The sequence below is a fragment of the Eucalyptus grandis genome, chromosome 1, assembly GCF_016545825.1.
Source record: "Eucalyptus grandis isolate ANBG69807.140 chromosome 1, ASM1654582v1, whole genome shotgun sequence".
NCBI lineage: Eukaryota > Viridiplantae > Streptophyta > Magnoliopsida > Myrtales > Myrtaceae > Eucalyptus > Eucalyptus grandis.
This window is the reverse complement of record NC_052612.1, coordinates 4,671,159-4,680,853: the sequence shown is the minus strand read 5'-3', so window position 1 is coordinate 4,680,853 and position 9,695 is coordinate 4,671,159. Positions and strand designations below refer to the sequence as shown.

Sequence of the window (9,695 nt, the reverse complement as noted above, 5' to 3'; positions counted from 1 at the left end):
AGGTTACCAGAAAAAATGAATTTACCACAGAGTTACATAACTGATGTCGAAAATATTACAAATTAAAGTCGAAATCGAGACAACATTCATGCTTGTCCTTGCCCCGTCGCACTTGTTTTCACACTTATGAGGATGAAAATTTGCAATTCACCATGATGATATTCTTATAATCCGTAAGGTGGTGCAATTCATGTATCAGCTACTGTGATATAAATATTTCCTTACGTGAAAGAGGCTTGCTGTCATCCAGTCTCTTGCATCTTATATCAAATTAGCTATCCTTCGACAACAATCTGGTGGTGCCAGTAATGTAATCATCTGAAGGGTCCTCCACGGGCGAGATGGGTAAATCTTTGGCAGGTAGAGTTTCAAAGGGTTTCAATTAGAAATATGTAAACGGGGTGTATTTTTTTCGAAAATTAATGGTGAAAAAAGAACTGATTGGAGTTTCGTGACTTTGCCTTGGTAAGCTCTCTTTGGGCTTGCATGACCATTGCTCCATCTGGCTTGCTACGCGATGCAAAATCCATAGCCTGCAAGGAAATGACTGGGAGATTTGCCAGATAACTAGCCTTCCAAAATCTAGTCCCCGGCTATTCCATGGGTAGAATTTGCTTCTCTTGCCGTCGGCAAGATGGATAACGATACTAATGATCATTTTCTAATTGTTGTAAGGTAGTGCTGACATTTAGATTTTTATGATATAAAGGTCATATTAATTTAAGAAATAAGAATCTATTTTCTTTTAATATACTTTTTTTGGGAGTACAATGATGAGCTTCTTAGAGGAGCTGGGTGATAACTATTGCGGTTTGCCCTAGTGACCCACCCTTCCAACTTGGAAGAGGGAGGTGGCGGGTTTGAATCTCCACCTTGTTGAGGAGTTAGGGTGGGGACGAGTAAGCTTCACGAGTGGGTTTCAACTTTCAAACCCCTGCAAAGAGGTAGGGCAAAAATCCGAGAGAATCGAGTGTTAGAATAGAAATAGAGTAGGACGGACTAAAAAAATAAAAAAATGAGGAGCTGGGTGATGGCCCACAAGGGGCCCACCCTTAAAATATAATGACCCCATAGATCCCATTCCCAGAAGTGGAGATCGAACACCCCACTTTCCCGATCGCGTAAGGAAACTTATGCCATAAGGAAACTGTGGCCACTAGGCTTAATTCTTTTTGGGAAGAAAACCCCACTAGGCTTAATTCTTTTTGGGAAGAAAACCCCATTAGACTTTAAATTTTATTACAAAAAGGCACATAAGATGAATCACCAAATATTTATTTTTGGAGGCATTCGAGTGAACAATTTTTATTAATGCGTCACTTAATTGATTGAAAAAAAAATATGGCATTTAAATGATTGTTGTACAAAAATTACAACTCTTATGGTATCTTTTTTTCCAGCATATCTCTTTTTTTTTTTTTTTTTTTTCAGTCATTCTATTTTTTTTTCCTAATTTCAGACATTACACAATTACTGTCTTATTTGCATGATTTAATTTTGGTGATTTCCAATAGATCACCAATTCTACATGGACTCTTAAATGATTTAGCATAGGTTTGTGACAAATTTAGCAAAATAATGATTTACTCCAGATAATGTGAGATATCAAGTTGCAATTTGTAGGATTTAGGAGAATCCATATAAAGAGTAAGCATTATTTTTTGGTTCGGTTTCTTTAAACAGAATTTTCATGCACGGAATCTAGGATGATGTTAAATAAAGAAAGAAAGGATGAGGTAAATTCTCCATACCTTTTTTTTTTTTTTTTTGGGGGGGGGATAATCCATGCCTGTTAAAAGCGGAGATCTTGATCGCTTTCTTTTTGTGATTTTTCCAGTTTCTATGGAAGTAATTCCAGAACCACTACTAATTGTTAGGGTTACGTGGATGAAAATTCTATCCAAAGTGAGTACTATAATAAATGTACGAATGGTGTCTGTGCAATTTTTATTTTGCGATTCAAGTTAACTCCGAGCATGACACCTAATTCTTAGATTTTCTCTATTCCGCATTATTTTATGATATTGGTGTCCATACCATCAGATTTCTTTAATGCTAATTAATAGAATGATTACGAGCAAACCTCGGAGTGATTTAACAGGATTGCTTGGTAGACCCGGATAACATTTAGACTAAGTGTATATTCTTCCAAACTCTATCCATCGCAATTTTTTTTTTTTTGGGTTAATACCCTGAAAAATCTCAAACTGATATACCCGTGACAAATTTACCCCAAACTATTTTTTTGACCATGAAAAACCTTAAACCAATACACTTGTGACAAATTTACCCCGATTGACCATAAAAATCCTAAATTAATACATTTATGACAAATTTACCCAAAACTAATTTATTCAACCGCAAAAAACCCAAACTGATAAATTTGTGACAAATATATCATTTACTAAATTGGATTAATGCCACAAAAAAATCTAAAATGTGATAAACGGAGCGTAAAATCCTAAGTTAGTATACTAGTCAACTATCATGTATCATTTAACTTAATAATTTGATAGTAAAATTTAACGAAAACTAATAGAAAGTAAATTTGTTATAAGTGTATTAGTTTGGGGTAAATTTATCAAATGTATACCAGTTTGAGGTTTTGGCGGTCAAAAAAATAGTTTGGGGTAAATTTGTCACGGGTGTACCAGGTTTGAGATTTTTCAGAATATTAACCCTTTTTCCGCTTTTCTTAAAATTATGGGTTAATACCCTAAAAAACCCAAAACTGGTACATCTGTGACAAATTTACCCCAAACTATTTTTTTGATCATGAAAAACCCCAAACTGGTACACTTGTGATAAATTTACCTCAACTGACCATAAAAAACCCTAAACTGGTACATTTACGACAAATTTACCCTAAAATAATTTATTCGGCCGCAAAAAACCCCAAACTAATAACTTGTGACAAATATACCTTTTGCTAAATTATATTAATACCACAAAAAAAAATTGTAAACAGTGACAAACGATGCGTAAAATCCTAAATTGATATATTGGTCAACTCTCACATGTAATTTAACTTAATAATTTGACAATAAAATTTAACGAAAACTAATATAAGGTTAATTTGTCACAAATATATCAGTTTGGGGTAAATTTGTCAAAGATATACCAATTTGGGGTTTTTAGTGGTCAAAAAAATAGTTTGGGGTAAATTTGTCACAAGTGTACCAGTTTGGGGTTTTTCAAGGTATTAACCCTAAAATTAAATCATCATTATGTTAAAGTCACCACTAACCTATTCTAGACTAGTTTGGATCCTAATAAGATACGAGAGATCGCTATAACTAGATATTTGTATAGAGATGTGCCTACACCATTGATACCTCTTTTCACTCTAGTAAAATACTTCCAAAAATGAAATTTACCATAAATTGACTAATAGTGCTTCTCAAACATTTTCAAACAGGAAATGCCCATAAACTAGAAAAATGACCAAAATAACCTTTAGATCGAGAAATTGATTAATATGCGTTCTCGGACTTGACGGAAATGCCCCTAAACTCAGCTTTATGAGTGAAGTGACGATATTACTTGTACGTTCGGACGTGAAATGCAATTCATCATTTTTTGGAAGGCTACTTGTTTGGCAAAAACAATATCAGTTTCCTCCATTTTTCCTTGCAGGCTAGCTGATAACATTTTTTAAAAATGTTCAAAGCATTTACATAATTCTAATAGAGACGCTTCGAAACCGTAGCTGCCTAAGATTTATCAGTCATCGCCTGTGGAGGACGCTTTAATCGATTAAATTGCTGCAACCACAAGATTTTTGTCAACGAACGGCTAATTTGATATAAGATACAAGTGACTGGGTGTCAGCAAACCTCTTTGATGTAGGAAATATTGACATGACAGCAGGTGATACATAAATTGCACTACCTTACGGAACACACATTGGTAGTGGTGCAATCTGACGTTACGACCCCCTCTCCCCCAATACAGTTGATCATATATCCCAACTCTTCTTTATTAAAATATTTAAATAATAAATCACGTCTTCATCTAATAATTTAAGCTTTTAAAATAGTTGGCAGTATCCCCACAAAATCTCATATGATATCAAAGCTATTCAAAACTTTCTAGGCCCCATTTTTCTCTCCAATTAAATTTGCATACTTAGTATTAGACAAAAAAAAAAAAACAGATTAAACATGAGGGGGAGTGTTATAATATTTAAATAATAAATCATACATCTATCTATAATTTATGCTTTTAAAATAGTTGGTAGTAATACCACAAAATCTCTCATTCTTAACACGGAACATCGACACTAATGAGTTAATGTCATCCCGTGGCACTTGGAGCATGAACTGAACTTTCATCTTCACAAGTGGGAAGTCAAGTTGTGGCGACGATGAGCAAGAATGTTACCTCAATTTCGACTTTTAATTACGTAACTTTGTGGTAAATTGATCCTTTATGGTTTCTAGCTTTGCCATGGTGAACTGAGAAACTTTATTTAGGGTCATAAGAATTTAATCATGTAAAGGAAGCTTTAACATTGCACCTTAGGAGAAATCAATTAACTGGTTGTATAATAAAAATTGAATGATCTAGTTGTTGATAAAAACCAGATACTTAGAATGGAAATGAGAGTGAAGCTAGGCTCTTTGGTAACAACCGAAAGATATTAGTAATGATTGAAATTGCACCAGTTAAAATCAAATTAGAAGAGTTGTGCTTGCACTATTCTATCATCTTCCTCTTAATTGCCTTTGACATATCTATTATGATAATTTATTCTATCATATTCTGACTCGACATCGCTTCTCTGCTTCGCTTCGATATCTTGATGCGATCTTCCTCCGTTGAGCAATATCCATGGCATTCGCACAGGCCATTTATTAATTAATTAGCATGGCAATTACATGGAAGCATAAATCATGAAATTAAACATAATACTGTATCTTGTAATAATTATTCTATAGCTATCATACTATAGCTTCCATCACAATATACTACAAACATTAGCATCATTATATACGTAAACATACACGAAATATTAGTTATTGAATCAACAGTGACGTACTGAATTGCAAATGCGTTTAGAAGTTAGAGAAATTGGTCCATTCCCCCAAGGGTTCATAGTGCATGCCCCATTCAGGTATATATAGACAGCCGAAATGAGCCATTAATAGCCAGACAAAGGTTAGAAGCTCTCCACCTTTGCTTAGCACCTTCCCATGTGCCTCTCCCCTTATATGACTTGCTGCATATGACAGCATCTCAACCCATACTCCGCTCATCACCCTCCCCTTCAAATCCTCAAGGCTACCCAACTTTAGAGCCAAAATCCCCGGTCCACGGAGCAGGGATGTCGGTTCGCAAATACCTGACAATATCTCCCACAGCCCCTTCACATCCTTGGTCGCACCATCAACATGGCCCCATAGCTTGCGCACCCTCGCCACTGATTCCATTTGGGCAACCCCCTCCACAGAAAATGCCAAGTTGGGCTGATTAAGGCAAAGATATAGCATGTAGTCGGAGAGGATCTTACTGAATTCCCTTTCATCGTTTTTGCCAGTAGATTTTTCGTTCTCGTACCACATTTCGGTAGCAAGATGCCACATCATTATACTATCGATGTAATTAACCTCAGTGACATACATTAAAAGATGGCCGCATTCGATTCCCACTGGCGTACTTTCGAGAAATAGGTTACCTCGAGCCTCAAATATTTCCCTCACCTCTGCCAGATCATTTGCATTCTCAGATTTGCGTTTGACCTCCTTAAAGATATAAATCCATAGTTTCTTAATAAAGGGATTCCTTGACACGTGCTTCATATTCGCAATCATTAGTCTTTCCCCTGGACCACGGCCTCTTATAATTTTCTCACCAGCTTCTTGGAGACAAGAGATGACCTTTTTAGCCACAGAAAATGGAAAATTGCAGCTATTAGAAAAAGTGGTGATGCCCCAAGGACGATCACGCTTATACATCTTTTTCGGACTCTCTTTCAAAGTCTCGGAAAAAAGGTTGGAAGCATAGATGGATACCGACCACCTTCGAAATATTAATGGTGTATCTAAGACCATGTAAATAACATTCTATTATGCTCTGCTTCACATGCAATGAAGCGGGGCTCCCTCAGCTCATCCGTGGTAGATAACAACTTGTGGAGAAATGAATCTAGTTTAGATGATCCTGTGTTATACCACTGGATTCCAACAACAGTCCAATCGGAGAAAACAAGCATGAACAAAGCTATCACATCAAGAGCAATTCCTCCAAAAAGAAGGGAATAAGTAATTTTTGCATCAAGTTTAGAGAGCCCATCCTTCTGCAAGTGAGTGAATAAAATGAAAGCCAACACAATGCTAGTGAAATCTATGAAGCGGAAAATGTAGCTCCACCAGGAATGTATTGCCAAAGCTTTTGTATATAGCACCTCGTACATGAAATTGAGTTCAACTGATATCACCCTTAATGCATCTATGGCAGAAACTTTGCAAAAATACTCTTGGCTCATTTTGCGTTCGTCACGTCTAAATATAAGGTTCACAATGAAGACATTAAAGATTTGAAAAAACTTGTAAGCATGCTTCACCACGATACTCTCAGCAAGCTTTGCTTCTTCATCATCATAGTATCCATCCCTTAGAGCATCGACTTCTTCAATTAATTTATTAACTGCACCGAGTGAGATTATCGTTTTTCCAAGCCGAATGCTCGAGAACATTGATTCCCTAAGCCTTGGGAGGCTCGAGAGTTTAAGTGCTTGTAACCTCTCCGCATTTTTTGTGACCCCAACAAGAAACACCAACATCGTGGGGATCACCTGTGACTTGTTGATGGGAAATATCTGCACAAACACATAGATAACAGCACCGACTTGGAATATGAGATTGAGCATATGTCGTCGCCAAAGCGAGCTATCCTCTAGAGAGAAGGCAGTGATGGTGTCTGGACCACCAAGATGTAGCAAGAGAAATGAGGCCCAAAATGCTTGAAGTGCTCCATCGACGTCAGTTGCACAAGCAGATGAATTAACTTGGTTGTGAGAGATGAGCCCGATCCCAAATGTAGCTACCCAGTCAGCCATCACATAGACCAACCACAAGAGGAAAACGATGCGGTCATTCGCTATTTTTTTTTTCTAATGGATGCAAATAGAATGAGAAATACCTGAAGTGAGAGGCTTAGTATGACAAAACCTCGGATATTCCACTTTTTCCAAAGATCTGAAATGGAGCCAAATGCCATGTTATTGCTTAGTTTGGATTTTATCTCTCCTCTCTAATATTAGAAGGGATAATGGGGAATGTATATATACACGTTGAGATAGTTCCTTTCTTGTTTGTAGAAGATGGAATCTATTCAAGAACCCAAGAAAGTAAGGGATCTTGTACATTAAATGGCAAGAAAAGAAAAAAGTATCCCATCTATGACGATGCTTATTGCTTCGTGTTGGATTGACATTTTATTGTCAAATTAATCTTGTCTCAATTCTACTTTGTTGACACCCGAAATTTTATTGACATTTTTAAACATCCTTTTTGCAAAAATAAAAAGCAAAAGAAAAAAAATGAAATGAAATTAAAAGCGAAAAAAATTGGAAATAAGGAAAACGAAAAAAAGAAAAGAAAAAAAAGGGAGAGAAAAAAATAAAAGAAAGAAAAAAAAACAGAAAACAGGATCGGGGAACGCTGGTGGGAAAGAACTCTCTCGCTATTCTCGGGACTCTCTCTCTCTCGGGGGGAGGCAATTCTTCAGATCTACTTTCTCTAACTAGAACTCTCTGTCTAAAAATCTCTCTGGAACGGGCTCGAGTTATTTTCTCTCGGAGGGGAAGGCAATAGCTTCAGGGATTTTTTCTGTTCGAGGATTCTTTGACCCCATTAACAAAAAGCGAAGAAGAAAATTCTCCACGATTTCTCTCTCTCTCCCAGGATGTTACGGGTGAACTTCTGCAAATCTGTGCAGAAATTCTCCATTCACGAACTCTTCGTGGATTTAGTCCACTCAATCCTTCGATAGAGGCAACGGATTTCGTTTTTTTATCGAAGGGAATAATCGAGATCTTCACGAGTTTCGTTGCACAATCCAAGGAGATTATCCACAACTGAAATCAAAACAAGCTGAGATTCTGGATTCGGCTAAGTCTTCTCAATCTCTACTCGTATACTTGGTGTGCTTAGACTCTGATTACATCAGGTTTTGTTGACGTCGATCTCTTCAATTTCATTGATTAGCGTCCGTTGATGAGTCTCGTAAGTCAAAAATTGGAGATCGATGTCGAATGAAGTCCCGAGCAAAGTCCAATCGTTTCTTCATCGGGCGATCGTATTTTCAGCAAAGTCCAGCGACTACGATGCACCGATGTGTTCATCTCGAGAGTTGATCTAGAAAAAGGATTAGAGAAGAGTGATCATGATCTGCGAAAGTCATAAATCGAGCTTGAAGATCGGTGCTGAATAGCTCTTATACCAGAATCTGACTCGGTGTTCTTCACGTTCCGTAGTCCTCGAAGCAAAATCAAAGCTAAGCATTCCATTTCCTTTTTCTGTTTTGATTACAGAACAAAATAAAATTCGACTCTCCGTTGATTTCAATATTTCTTTTCAATGTTAAATAGCAGTTTCGTCATTGCTAAATGAAGAGATCTTCGAAGGCATGTTCTTCGCCGATTCAATCAAGGTAAGTGCTTGAAACTCCTTTTAATAGCATCCGATGAGGCGAGAGCTTCTCGTGTCGAAATGCATTCTCGACAACGAAGGTTCGGGGCCAGGATGCATTGCGAATCTGATTAGAATCAATACTTGATTGATTTAGAGTTGATTACAGTTAAATCTTTTGGTTCTATGATTTTTTGAACTTGGATGACAATTGTTCTGCAACCTCGGATTCCTGACAGACCTCTTTGTGCGTATGCCCAGAATTGAGTTAGTATATGTGCTTTTTGGTGCTCGATGTCTTCATGGAAGTCAAAGATGGTTTGATTAGCTTTCTAACGAGCTATAGCACGTTTTGATCCGATATCATTAGCTATCTGAAATATTTTTCGAAAATTAGGAGATGATTCTGGAAAACTGATATATTGTAGTTTACTGTTATGCATTGTTCGACCTTGACTGTTTTCCCGATTTTCTACTGAATTTTGTACTTGAATTCATAGATCGGTGTCTCATGAAAAGTTGCTTGAAATTTCCTTGGCTACAACATATAATTTTTTTCAGAATTTTTTGGAGTTGATTTGATTAGGAAAATGCTCATTAAATCGTCCTTAGTGTGGACTGTCTTGTCGTGACCTGATTGTTGTTTGCCTTGAATGAGCTAGTAGATGTGTCCAATTGCCTTTGATGTGTTGTAGATATTCATAAAGGGCATTTCAGACTTCGGAAAGACACATGGCATATCATATTTGAATCTCGTTTTATGTGAATATCATGCATTCATTTGGCTAATTGCAATTGAAATTTGTCATGCATGACATTCTTAGTTCTAAGTAACTATGCAATGTTAATGACTTGTGTGTTTCTTTGCATTCTGATTTAAGGTTAAAGGTTTACCCAAACTTTTTTTTCGCATTCAATCTTATGTCATGTGCAAGTTTCACATTTTTATGCATTGTCTAGGTGGTTTTACGAACCGTTAAACATGCATTGTATTTTGTTTTGTTTGTGGCTAACATGCGCGATTTCACAAATATCAATTTTTGACCATCGATTAGATCTTGA

At 36.7% G+C, this 9,695-nt stretch overlaps 2 protein-coding genes across 2 annotated transcripts; both read right to left on the bottom strand.

Annotated features, from left to right (window-relative positions):
• Positions 1-5,057: 5,057 nt before the first annotated feature.
• LOC104428901 lies at positions 5,058-5,957 on the bottom strand. Its single transcript, XM_010041823.2, has one exon. It carries the CDS (start codon positions 5,955-5,957, stop codon positions 5,058-5,060), a length of 900 nt encoding a protein of 299 aa, XP_010040125.2.
• Positions 5,958-6,043: 86 nt separating this feature from the next.
• LOC104452565 lies at positions 6,044-7,060 on the bottom strand. Its single transcript, XM_039315989.1, has one exon. The coding sequence runs from the start codon at positions 7,058-7,060 to the stop codon at positions 6,044-6,046; it is 1,017 nt and encodes a 338-aa protein (XP_039171923.1).
• Positions 7,061-9,695: the final 2,635 nt, after the last annotated feature.